Below are 13,601 nucleotides of genomic sequence, written 5' to 3'. Positions count from 1 at the left end.
TAAAGATCACACCACCCAGTCAGGGTTCCCACCCATCCCCTGACAACCCCCCAGCCAACCCAGAAGTTAAAGCAGCCCAGGCATGTTGCTTTTGTGCAAGCGTGTATGTGTGTTGTGTGTTGTGTATGTGTGTGTCTGTGTGTGTATACGCCTGTATGTTGTCTGTTTTGGATCGCAGTAGAATGCAGTATGTAAATGAGATGGTTATTACCGCAATGTTCATCAAGCTGAGCCGAGAAGACATTAATAGCCTGATGAATATGCATGTGAATTTGTTAATTAAGTTAATTATTCTGCTGAAAATGCATTCGTCTTCCAAGGACATTTTCCCAATGATTTTTACATGCTCTAGCCATTAGTCATGCTATATTTTATCAGGGAAATGAGTTTGCTTAAGTTGTAAAAAAAAAAAAAAAGAGAGAGAGAGAGAAGAGAAATAGAGGGAAAAAAAGAAAGAGGAAAAAAATGAAAGAGGAAGGAGGAAAATGTGTTGAAGTTGAGAGTGGGAAGGCATCTGAGGCCGGCCTGAAGTTTGAGGCCCAGCTGGGCTTTTGAAGCCTGCCCTCGATTTTTATGGGTACCTCACTCAACAATTTTTTGCCCTTTTTTTGATGACAAACTTTTTTTTTCCAGTGCCAAATTTCCAACACATTAATTAATTGTTGTAGCCAATTAACTGTAGTTGTGCAAATGAGTTTAGCACTAATTACCATGCAGTGCCTGTAATCACATAAAAAACTTGCTGAGAGAGAGAGGAGGAAGAGAGAGAGAGAGAGAGAGAGAGAGAGAGAGAGAGAGAGAGAACGGAAAGGGAGTGGTGGCAGGAGAGGAGGGGACCTGGAGTAGGACCAAGGAAAGGGAGTAAGCAGGGGTCCTGAGATTTCCTGGTTAGGAGCCATCTTGGCTCCAAGAGAACATAGCTGTCTCCTAGACACATTCAGGACCTCTGACAGTCAGGAAATTTCAGTGGGGATAAGAGGTGGTAAAGAATGGTCTCCCTTGTGTCTAAGAACTTCCAACCAAAAGACAGATACAGAATGGCTAGCTCTGGTTGTTTCAACAATGCAGTGGAGTTCCCATAAATCCTGAAGGCCTCGGTGTTCAGCCCCCATGGCTGGAATTACTGGGTAGGGAGGCTGGGTACCATTGGGAGAAGATGTACCATTTTTCATGGGCCATGAGAGATGGAGAAGAGTGATACGTAGAGTCAGCCTGGCTCTGGAGCCATAGGTAGATGGGAAATTGTTATGAGTCCACAGTCACTGAAAGAGGCCAAGGGAGCAATGGTAACGTCAACTAGAAAAGAGCCGGTTCCCGAAGGAGGAGGCAGCCTTTGGCCAGACACACCTCCCAGAAGAGGAGCCAAACATTCTATCCTACAAGCTGGCATCTCTATCCGTCATGTCTGGGCCAACTCTAGGTTTCCACCTGTCAGCTTCAACCAGTGCGCAGAGGCTGAGGGACAGATCGAATAATTTCTCCAGTTCCTTCTGACTTAGTTGGAGGGAAAGAGCAGTGGTGAAGGCGGGACTAAATGCTGGACTGGCATTTTTGCTTCCACTCTGCTGGGCCCATGTTCCAGACACTGAGCCTGCCCAAGGTATGTGTGTGAATGAACTGTAGTTCCCCTCACCAACACCAAAAACAATAAAAGGTGCCATATGTCCCTTACACCTCCAGAATAGAGAGCTCACTCGCTGTCATGGGCCTCAATTTCCTTAGACCTTGTCAAAGACACATTCAACTTCCCATTTCCAAGGAGGACCTTGCCCACTCATTGACAGACAATCAAAGGCTGGATCCTCCTCTTCCCATTTCAGGTCCCAGGTCTGTGGGCAGGTTGCTGGTGGGCTCCATCCACTTCAGCCTTGTTCTTCCCTGGCAAAGGGGAAACAATTTCAAGGGCACATGCCATACTGCCCCTGCTCCATGACACTGCTACTCTTCTAACCTATGAACCAAGTTAGCAGTGAGGACCTGAACTGGCCCAGGTTGCTCCAGTATCTCTCTTCCAACACATTCCTTCCCCAGCAAACTTAATCAAGGTCTGAGAAAGCCTGGTGCAGTGAAAGAGCCCCACTGTCTTGGGTTCCAGGCTCTTCTTTGCCATTTAACAGCATGTGATCATGGGAAAATCATTTACTGAGAGCCTCAATTTTCCTCATCTTTGAAATGGTACAGACAAAAGGGTAAGAAGCATAAATAATTGTGAATATAAAACACTCAGTGCACCAAGTAAAATGAGCTGCTTCATTAATTCCTAGTGAGACTACAGAGTTCTTTAACAGGTGAATGGCAAACCAAATTGTGGTTACAACCCATACCATGGAATAAATAAAAGGCCCAAGCTATTGATACGTACAAAAACTTGGATGGATCTCCAGGGAATTATGGGGAGTGAAAAAACAAAGCTAATCCTAAAAAGTTGCATAGCGTATGACTCCGTTTTTGAAACGATGAAATTTTAGAAGTGGAGGATAGATGAGTGGTTGCCAAGGGTTAAGTTAAGGAGAGGGTGAGGTGGGCGTGATTATAAAAGGGCAACATAAGGAATCCTTGTGGTGCTGGAACTGTTCCGTATCTTGACTGTAGTGGTAGATATACATTTACACCGGTAATAAAATTGCATAGAACATAACTGCACACACACACACACGAACAAGTAAAACTGGGGAAATCTGAATCAGACTGGTGGATTGTATTAATGTCAATATTCTGGTTGTGATATTACACTGTAGTTTGGCCAGATGTTACTATTAGGTGAAAGGAGGCAAAATGTACAAGGGAAGTCTGTATTATTTCTTACGCCTGCATGTGAATCTACAATTACCTCAATTAAAAAAAAAAGCTATGATAGATTATTAATGTCTCTGCTGGGTATAAGACGGAGAAGAGGCTACCCTTGTGTTTCCACTGCAGAATTCCAGAGGGGAAGATTAAAAAATATTCTTCTCATTAGGGTACATCAATAAAATGATCATACCCATGGGGAGGGGGTAATGTTTGTATCTCTTCACCCAAATAATTTCACTTCTTGGAATTCACTATAAAAATGCATGAAGTTTTATGTGTTAGAATGTTTGTTGTGGTATTACTTAGAACAGTAAAAGTATCTAAAGGATTAAAAATAGGGGATGAGCCTTATAAATCATGGCATATCTAGGTGATGAAATTTGACTTTAAACATACTTAAAAAAAACTACACTCAGCACAATGCTTGGCACGTAGCAGGCACTCAGTAAATGGTAGTTCTCTTCCCTTTACTGGGATGTTCTGGACATCAAAAGAGCTAATGTACTTAAACAGCAAGGTGCCCAGTGAACGCCAGGTATGCTATCCTACTGGCTGTCTCTCCCAGCAACACCCTAGATGAAGCTGTGCTTCCAGGCAGAACACTGCCGGAAGTGCTCCTGGCGGAGAGGCACGGGAATGGGGAAACTGACTTCTTGGGGAGTCTGACTCAAGGGATTGGGACCATTTCTTTTCCAGGAGACTGCCACCTCCGGCTCCACACCATAAAGAAAACTATGGACATTCTCCCCAGCATATCCACATATTTGGCCTATCATTTCAGGGGACTCAAGGAGTCTTTGAAGCCATGTCAGCCATGCTGACACCATAAAAGTAATAGACTCTATTGCCTCAACCACTGTTGATGGAACACCTACTGAGTATCTATCTGGCACTGTCCTAGGTGCTTTATACACATCACTTCACTAAATTCTCTCCACGACTCTAAGAGGTTGTTCATTTGCATTTCAGACAAAGAAACTAGGGCTCAAAGAGGTTAAGTGACTAAGGTAGCACAGCTGATAAGTGGCAGTGCGGGTACTGGAACCCAAGGCTGTCTGCCTCCAAAACTTGTGATCTGACCACCATACATACTACATTTAGAAGTGCTGAGGAGGGGTGCACTGCGTGAAAACTGCTCTGAGGCCCACATCTGAAGGGGCCCCAGAAAAGTAAACCTGTTCTTCCAATGCCCCTTGGGTAGGCACTGACTTAAATCCATCCTGGCAGAAGAAAACTTCCTGGCAGAAGAGAAGTAGGCCCATTCTGAAGTCGTACATCCCGTGAGTAAGTTTTTCCATATGTCTAACCTCTATCCTTTCTGCTAAAATCTGATCCCTTTTCCAATCTCGTTTTTATTGGGGATGGTGAATATATGACATGGTGCCCCTTCATGGAAGGTCTTACCTAGGTAAGGAAGGGATGGAGGGGCTTCTCCTTCCCCAGGTCAGTTAAGGCCATGACTAGGACACTTCAGTCCCTTTGGTCTCTTGGATCTGCCCCAAGGTAGATCAAACCAAAAGATTAGTAGGAGAAAATGGACCAGGAAGAGAGGCAGAAAGGAGTACCTAACCAGACCAAGGAGACCAGCTTGGAGGATGGCTTGGGACTCTCTCGGGACCTTCCTGAGTGCCAGGCTCAGGGTGAAGTTAAGGTGGGCAACTCTTCCCACTGGGCTTAGCAGCAGCTTCATGTTTGACATCTATCTAGCTGTGGAGGTCTGGCCAGCGTCCCTCACGCCAGAGACTCGTTTGTCTTGATATGACATCTCTATAGAAAGGAGGGGGCTGGGGGTTCTGTCACTGGATATTTACTCCTCCTGTCTCAATACTACATCACTGGACTTGCTCAGGACCAGGTAGCCCAACTGGGGGCCTTAGACATGCGCGGGGAAGTGAATAATCTTGTGAGGAGGATGTTGGGATCCCACGGTTAGGTCCAAAGCCTTTTCTCTCAACGTAAGAGCCATGAGGGCAACTGGAGCCTGAGTCTGGACACGTGGATTGGGGATGGGAAGTCTTGTCCCTCCCTCCCTCTCCCTTCCCTCCTCCATACACTGTTCTACCCTGCTGGGGCCCAAGCATGCCCACTGCTCACTTTGGCGTCCCTCACCACCTACCCTATGGATAGGAGAGGGTTAAAGGCATGGTATGGGCAAGCTATAAATTTCCCATCAGTGTGGGGAGAGTAGGACTGTTGGCAGGGAGGGGGCTGGGCTGGGGGGGGAGAGGGGGAGCTGGGAAAAAGCCAGGAGGTTGTCTCTAGGTAACAATAAACACTGCAAGCAAGGAGCAGCTGTTACACTTACTCTCTCTGCATCACAATGCTGAAATAACACTAATAAACCAGTGTGCCCAATGCACAGGCATATACACATTTAGGGCCGGGGCCCACTGCACGCCTAGGGTTGCCCTCTGCTTCAGGTCAGGGCCTTTGGTGCCAGGGGACATACCAGTCTTGGCCTGGTTATACTTGCGGAGAGGATGGGGACTGATGAGTCAGTCTGAGTCAGAGTGGCTTTCTCAGAGTCAGGGGGTGGCAAAGGCTAGGGCTTCTGGGTTCAGATCCTGGGGCCATTCACCGGTTGAAAGAGTTCAAATGGAATAACTCTTGGCTGGGCCTTGGGAGAAAGGGAGAGCAAGAGAGAGAAAAATATGGGGAACAGACAATTACTTACCATGTCTTCTCAGATTAGAAGGCATGAAGTAGGCGGCCAGGAGTGGAATTGGATGAAGGGAGGTGAAAGAAAAGGGAGGCCAAGGAAAGGTTTGAGAAAGAGAAACATGTGGTATTGAGGAGTGATTCCTCTCTCTCTCACTCGCGCCCTCATTCACTCTGTGTCTCACCCCACCTGGTGCACCCAGGCTCCCCTCACAGCACCACTTGTGTGCTAGAGACAGGTGATTGTTAGTTCAGTTCAGCAGTGGATTCTCTTATGGGTATCCCAGAGGGGTCCCTGGGCTCCTGAAGCTGTCAGGGAGTGCTGGGGGAGTGGAGCTGCTCCCATGTTCCTACACGAAGAGCGGCTGGTCTGCCGCTTTCTCCAACCAAAACCGTCTCTGAATCTCTAGGAGCATCACAGCAGAAGGCCCCTCGCCCCAGCGGGAGAGCAGACACACCAGCAAAGAAAGGAATAGAAATAGGCAAACGAATGCTGAGATTGTCAGAGAACTCCCCTCCTCTGTGCCCATCCTTCTCTGTTTAAAGGGAGGGTATTTACTATTATGTATCTGGATACACTGGTACCCAACATCTCTATTTCCTTTGATGAAAGGAGGCCCCTGGGACTGTGGTCAAAAGCATGGGTGGTTCTCCTGGTCCACCTTCCGGCCCTTTTCTGCTGGTGTGATCTCAAATAAACTATCCTATCATCCTTCTGATTCAAAAAGGATGGAGAAGATGCATGTTGCCAACCTGGCCTGTAAGAGAAGAGGGAATCAGCACTTTTGAAGATCTGTGACGCCTGTTTCCAGAGAAGAGAGTAAAAAACCAAGTGGTAATCCTTCCAGGTTCTAGTCTTATAATATAGTGCTCAAAAAAAAAATTCCTAAGTCATGTGGTACCAGCTGGGTACCAGAGCTCTGAGCAAGCAACTGAGGGCAGGGAGAAGTCCTTCTTCTCGCAGGTGCCCAGGACCTCGGAGCTGCCTCTGTGCAGCCAGGGGTCACTAAGGGCAAGGATAACTGGCCTCCCCTAGCCTTTCCTCTCTGAGAAGCCTCTCACTGGAAGGCTTAGCCTCCCCCGCTCTCTTTCCCATTTCCCTCTCCTTTCATAGCGAGGGCCTCTCCTTGCCCCACAATCCAGATGAGAGACCTTCATCCACAGAGCTCAGAGTGGGGGAAAAACAGGCAAAAGAGAGCTCTAACAGGCCTGGGCCCCCTTCCCCTCTGTTGTTTCCATGAGCCGCCCCCATTGCTATGAGTCACCAGAACCTTGAGCTCAGCTGAGCTGCCAGCAGCCTTCTCCCTACCCCCCTCCTCCTGCTCGGCTGATATGTACCCAAGGGCCCCAGAGCCCACCATCTTCCTACTCGCAGGGCCAGAGCCCCCTCCTTTATCTCTAGGAATCTGCAACACAGACACATTGAGTTGAGCAAGCAAAGGAGGGCAAGAGACCCCAGCATGTGCTCTGTGCTGGAGCAGAGAGCTGGCTGCCTGCACGGCAGAGCAGGATCGCCAGCCAGGAGAGCTGGCACACTTGGGCACACAGCCTAGTCCGCATGTGAGGGGGGAGTAGGAGAGGATGGGGTAAGGAGGTTGTTTCAGGAGCAGGCATCTATCTCCTCCTGGCTCCCTCTCTGGTCGTTGTTTCTTCTCCTTGGCCTCTCTCCCTGGGAGCTCTGGACATCAGGACACTGCCACCTCTGAGATGTTCCTTCCCCTCCTTCACGGCTTTAGGAGCTAGAGAGGGGATCTGCACGACAGACTTCATGGTGTCAAAGTGGGAGGTTCAGATATCCAGCTCTCTCTCTATCCAGTGGGACACACTGAGGGAGGAGGAGGAAAGTGGTCCTACCAGAGTAAAAGCTAAACCCTGGGCCAATACTGGGCTCCTCAATGATTCCCTTTTCTCCAAAGTGCAGGGGATTCTGGGTACTGCTACCTCTGCATTCCACTTACTTCAAGTCTATCCCTCCCTCTTTCCCTGCAAAGCCTAGGGGTTTCTTCTGAACTCCACAGCAGGCTCCAGGCTCTGACTCTCAAGCCAAGGCTATAGATCTGGCATCCTTGGCTAAACCTTGGGAATATAAGGCAGGGCTGGTGGGGCTCGGGGGAAGGGAGGCCATATTCTTTACAGCGACAATCGAGACTGAATGCTTTAAGGGCCTTTTAGCCCCTCCAATATGCCTCCAGTGTTGGAGTAGGGGTAGACAGGAGTGAGAAAGAGGGCCTTTAAAAGCCTGACATCCTCTCCCTTCCTTCTTCACTGCATGCTCTTCTCTATTGCTCTGTTTGAGAGGAGAAATAGCAGCTCTGTAAATAGAAGCCATCTAATAAATGCCCCAGAAAATATTCAATATGAATGCCCTGCCCTATGTTAGGCAGCCAGCCCCACAGGTGGGATACAGGCCTCTCAGTTCCCAAAGTTTCCCGTTCTATCTCCTCCCCACTTTCAGGCTTCTCCCTGATCTCCCCTGACAAGAGAATCTTCCTTGGCACAGGGAAGTTCAACTCCCTGGCACTGTTCTCCTCCCCGACCGCCACCCCTGCAGGCCCTCAGAAGCAGTGGGGGAGCTAGATGGGTTCTTTCCAGGCTATTCTGGGGGATGTAAGGGGCCCCTTATCATCTTGTTGGCAGTAGAGAAGGCAGAGAATCAGATAGCCAAGGAGATGACCCTGAGAGTCTAAGGACAGAGCAGGGTGAGGCTGGGGTCACTTAGAGAAGCACATCTTGCTCTTCCCCAGGGCATCTCCTTGGGGTATAAAATGGGGTACTGAGATAGAGGAGAGGACCATTCTGGGAATGGGGGAAGCTGTGTGCCCATCCTTGCCCTGACCCCAACTTAGTCTCATGAAGCACAGAACAAAGAATGCTGGATTTTCTGAGGAAGGAAGACGGTGCCAGGAAATGGCACTTTTGGCGACCTGGTGGAAAAGTCCCTTTTCTCCTTTACCCTAGTGTCTGAACAGTGAAGGAAGCAGCGGGGTGGGGATGGGGACAGCTGGAAACATGCCCTTCTCTCCAGTGTGCACCAATACCTCACAGCCAGATGGGGCCTAAGAGCTCTGGGGCCATGGCACACATGAATACAGGGGCATTTCTGACTCAGCTTTCAGAGCCTTGAGTTTTATTTCTGTCTCTGCTCAGCTTAGATGTGGATAAGAAGTATAAGGCTACTCCTCGCTACATTTTTCTGCTTAATTTTCTCTAGCAGCTTATACTGCAACAGGGAAACTTGTGATAAAAATCTAAAAAAAAAAAATCTCAATATTTACTCACCATTGGGGGATTTATTTCTAGGTTAAGGAACTGGGGTAGTTGGTGCATTTCCTTCCCTGTGGACCTTATAGAATATGGTAAAATCCCACAGGAGTGTTGCGGGGGGGCAGTGAGGGAGCTCTCTGTTTGGAAGTAAGGGAATGGATGACCCCTGGAACAGGGAAATGTTCCCCCAGTAATGCACCCGCCTGACTCCTCTGAGTTGCTTCCCAGACTCAGGGGCCAGAGACAGGAAACACCAGGCAATAGAGAATATCCTGCTGACCCTCTTCCGTTGACTTTCCTCTCCACATCCTACCTTCCTACCTTTCTCTGTGTTCTCAGGAACTCTTCAAGTCCTGGTACACAAAGCAATACCAGGACAGGATTCAACTGATTTCCCCTCTCTGGGTCTCCATTTCCACATCTGTAAAATGAAGGTTTGGCAAGATGAGCTCCAAGTTTTCTTCCTTGCAACAGTAAGGTTCTGAGTCATACCCTAAAAGCACTAGGCCTCATTTGCATGCTGTTTTGCATGTAATCTCCATGGCACTTATTTTATGTCTAAATGTGCAGAAATACCTCTGAACCCTACCTTTCTCCTTCCTCTCACCACAGTCTCTGGCTCTATGGTCCCTAGCTCTCGTCCTCTCTCTTCAAAGCTCTTCCCCACCTTCCTTTCACAATTTTACAGCACTCACTGGGACAAGCCCAACTGGACAAAACCCTGAGAGCAAGAAAACGGCCTTACCGAATATCCTGGCTGCAATTTTGGGCCCCAGACCTGAGTCAACCGGTGCAGCTCTATGCTTTTTGGAGGTCCTGGCAGTTGGGGGGAAATCCTGGCACCTCTCCTCAGTGCCTCCCCTCCTCCTCCACCTCACCATTCTCCATGCCAGAACGCAAAGTGGCCAGTGATTGATGGGCCTGGGTTCCTGGTAACCGCACCCAGTGGCCCAATCCTCCTCCCTTACCCAATCCCTCCCCTGTCCCTATTCAGAGATCAGATTGTCTCATGTTGGTCCCTGAGGTCCCATTAATTAAAAATACATCCAATTAAATGGCAGGTGAAAACGTGCTATTGGAGCTCTCCACCCCCCTGCCCCAGCTTGATCCCCCTCCCCTTAAAGGCTCAGCTGTGCTTTGAGCTGAGAAAAAAAAGAGAGAGAGAGAGAGAGAGAGAGAGAGAGAGAGAGAGAGAGAGGAGAAGAAAGAGGGAGAGAGTAGAGGAAGACATAGGGGGGTGGGGGTTTGTCTGTGGAGGGGGCATGCTATTTGAACCTCTGCCAGGGTAGCATGTGCCAGCCTGGGAGGGTGGCACTGTGCCCTGGTGTCTAATTTCTGGAGGTGTGAGTAGGTTCAGTCAGCTGTATACCCACCTCCATTTCCCTTAAAGGGGCAGAGGGGAGTCAAAGGGCATGGCTAGCTGTGCTGCCCTCCTTCTGGACTTGGTGGGTGAAGGGCAGAAGTATAAATGGTAGAAGGCCCATTGGTGGGGGGGTATTCAGGGGTTAGAAGAGTCTGGAGCCTCCATTCTTGGCATATTCTTGCTCTTCCCCACACTGCAAAGAAGATAAAGAAGAGCCGGCTGGGACCCAGGTGGCAGGGCATGGCAATGCTCCCGAGCCAGACTGTGCCTACCTCTGCCCACAGGAAAGCTGAGAAAAGAACTAAGGGAGGGAGGAAGGAAGGAGCCATAATTTGGGGGGGGAGCAGATGGGTCAGATAGGATAAAAAATACAAGGATGGACATTTGTGCAGGCACCACATTCCCCCAGCACCTATAGGCAAGAGGGTCTGGAAGGACCTGTTCTGCTTGCCCTTTCTCTAGGCAAAAAGAAACAGCAATAGTGTGAATTCACCTCGACCTGGCTTCCTGGCAGGCTGTGAGTGGGGTATTTCCCTTGATGAGCACTCATAACTCTCATTCTTCTCCACACTTACGATGTCCCGAGCATTTTGTCAGGTAAGACATCTGCCCCCCTTCTGCCCCTCGTAAAGCCCTGTGACCCCAAGCAATGCAAAACTAATGGGCACTGAGAGCTGTTGGGAGGGGAGCTGGGAATGGGGTGACGAAGGGTGGCACTCAGAATCCAGGGAGGAGTGGGGGTGCGTGGCCGACCCAGAACCCCCGCCTGGCCTCCTTGGCAGCCTCAGTACCTCCTCACTTCACTTTAACGCTAATTGGAGATTTTAATCTGCGCTGCTGCTCTGCTCAGGGTGCTGGGGGTAGCGCCAGCTGTGCAGTAATTCCAGCAGCACCGACTGTTTAATCAAGCTGTCCTCCTGGGGAGGGGCCCTCGGGCACGGGGTAGGAGGGAGGAGGAGCACCTCTGTCATCCCTTAGCCTGTGCAGCCTGGAAGGGCTTCACGGAGACTGAGGATCAATTGTGTGGTACCTCATCCCTGGAAGGCCCCTTGAATCCCTGGCGGAGCCATCACACTGTACGGGGTCAGCATGAGGCTCATTGGCCAAAGCGGCCCCCCCACCTCCTGCTTTCTGAGACTTTTTTTGGCCGAGCCCTGGGGTGTCCTGGGGTGTCCTCCAGCCACTCAGACTGCAAACATCCACGAAACCATCTTGAGCTCTGCAGGTTTGTCCTGGGGGAGGTGATGGGGGGGGTAGAAAGCTGAACTTTCCCACTCTTTGTCTTCTCCGTTCTCTCTCCAGCACTCTCTCACTGACAAAGATACTTCTCTTAAAACACTGCAAGAGATTTTTTCCTCTGAAAAACCACAGGTACCCCCAGTCTTTGGACTAAAAAGTGGGATGGACAGAAGGAGGCTGCTACGCCCTGAGGGAGATAAGCACCTGTGCAATGTGTTGGGTGACTAGAGCCAGGCGGCTTCCCAAGTTCAGCTGCGAACATACTGAGATCTCAGGCCACTCAGGCAAAGTGTTCAGGGTCTCAGGCCATTTTTATGGAAAAACAAGTGGTACTAATTATTCTTTTGGCTTCTTAGGCACAGTGTAAGGCTCTCTTGGGGTCTTTCTGACCTTTGTCTTGGGGAAAGGGTGCCCCCGTTGCCCAAACTCTATCTGCTAAGGGACAGGAGTTTTAATTGGTCAGCAGCACCCTCGTGTGGCAGAAACCAAGACTGCAGCTGCCCAAGTGGCCCAGCAGCTTTGAGGGATCAGCCAGCCATGTTGACAGACAGGTGGGCGGGGTTATAAATGTGCTCTCTGTGCCATCAAGGTACTCCATGCATACTTACTACTTTAACCGCTTCCAGGGACATTTCCTGCTTTTTAACACCTGCCCTATCCCTCCCTTCATCCATCCTAACCCCAGCTCAAGATATGTGCCTGTCAGGGGAAGGAGAACTTTAACCAGAGCTGGCATTTATTTAAACCTGCTGCTTGTGCTGTCTGGATTGCAGGGGTGAGAAGAGGCACTGCTGAGAGAGAAGGCCTGAGGTCAAAAGGGTAAGCTGAGGTCACCTCCAATGGCAGGAGAAGCTGTGGCATTCCTGCCAACTCTCTACAGGAGCCAGACAAGAGATGCCACATGAGCATAAGACAGAGTATCACCTAGTGGTGGGTTGTGGGGACAAACAGGGACAGACTCCAGATTCTGAGATCCTTGTCGTCAGGAATGGATACCAGATAAAATACCTTTCCCTCAAAAGATTCAGGTACTGTCCGAGGATGCCAGGCCCTGGGCAGAATGCACATATGGGGCTTCAGACTTCCAGCCCAAGCAAAGGGCTGCCTGTCATTAGACCTTTCCCCTCCAGGGTCATATACCATCTGTTTCTGGGTCACTTCTTCCCACACTCACTAAATGGGGGAAATGGTTCTGAACTACAGAAAAGGGGATAGAGATTTAACATCAGGAAGGTCTTGTTAAAGATTAGGGCTGGAAGTCACCAAGGCAGAGAACTGAGTCACTACAACCTTCTCCTTGTTGAAGATATTTAACAACAGACAGAAATATTCCCAGAGGGAAATATGACCCTGCTTGGGGTTGGTGGGTAGGAGCACACCTACCTAGCAGCCAGAAGGGTGGGGTGGGCACTGGAGGCTGGTGACCTGCCTGGTTCTGGGCATTGAGGATGGAGAGAAGCAGCCTTGTAGGCCTCTACTTCTGCTGTCTCACACCGTATTTGGACAGGTGGGTCACCCAGGAAGCCTGGAAAGAAGGTATAGAAGCGTATGAGAGATCATGAGAAGAGACCGCACTACCTATCCTGACTTAGAATAAAGGGAGAGAAAATAGCTTCTTGGGAAAGAAGAAGGCCGGGCTGTGTGTGTAAGAGATGGTGGGTAAGAGAGGCAGGTGTTGTAGGGGAGAGGCTGAGAGTAACTGACCTCAGCATCCCACCACAGAGGAATATGTATTAGCACAGCTGGCCAAGAGGAAAGAACAGGAATGAAATGACTGTCAGGGAATATAAACGGGGTTACCCACTCTAGCCAGGAGGGAGAAGTTGTTAATAAGAAGGTAGGACACCATAATAGGGTGAAATAAAAAGCTAAGGAAACTCCTCTGGAGATCTTTGGGAATAAGAAACTTCCCTGAGGCGGGGGGGTGGGGTAGGGTGTGTGTGTGTGTGTGTGTGTGTGTGTGTGTGTGTGTGTGTGTGTTCATTATAAAAGCAGGCCTGTGGCCTCTGATTGACGTTAGGTCCCTACCTGGCTTGAGTCTGTGAAAGACACTGAATTTCTCAGGGCTCCGGATATCAGGTGACTGATGGACATCACCGAATTCCTCAGGGGCCATCCCTCCTCCTGCTGTTGCCATCTGTAAAAGGAAAATGACAGGTTACATTAGACATCAGATAAGGGACTAGACACCAAACAGCGTCTTCCGTCTTTCACCCAGGAGCATGGCCTTGGTAGGTACCAGTGATGATGCTGGTCACTATTCTTCCAATTCCCTCCAGTCTGA

At 49.5% G+C, this 13,601-nt stretch overlaps 1 protein-coding gene across 8 annotated transcripts in view; it reads right to left on the bottom strand.

Annotated features, from left to right (window-relative positions):
* The window catches only part of CDK12 (cyclin dependent kinase 12), a 71,292-nt gene that overhangs the window by 9,234 nt on the left and 48,457 nt on the right, over positions 1–13,601 (bottom strand). For 3 of the 8 annotated variants that reach the window (XM_033089325.1, XM_033089332.1, XM_033089334.1), the window contains one exon: positions 13,346–13,454. Coding sequence is in view for 7 of the 8 variants with exons in the window: in XM_033089332.1 (XP_032945223.1) it covers positions 13,423–13,454 (32 nt within the window). In the remaining variant the exon portion in view is untranslated. Of the gene's footprint in view, positions 1–1,672; positions 1,879–4,197; positions 4,287–5,242; positions 5,411–9,036; positions 9,137–12,700; positions 12,843–13,345; positions 13,455–13,601 lie in introns of all 8 variants that reach the window. The other 5 variants (XM_033089328.1, XM_033089333.1, XM_033089329.1 and 2 more) reach the window with 4 other exon arrangements.

The sequence above is a fragment of the Rhinolophus ferrumequinum genome, chromosome 21 (assembly GCF_004115265.2).
Source record: "Rhinolophus ferrumequinum isolate MPI-CBG mRhiFer1 chromosome 21, mRhiFer1_v1.p, whole genome shotgun sequence".
Lineage (NCBI taxonomy): Eukaryota > Metazoa > Chordata > Mammalia > Chiroptera > Rhinolophidae > Rhinolophus > Rhinolophus ferrumequinum.
Note: the sequence above shows the minus strand (reverse complement) of the source record. Positions and strands in the feature narration are given on the sequence as shown.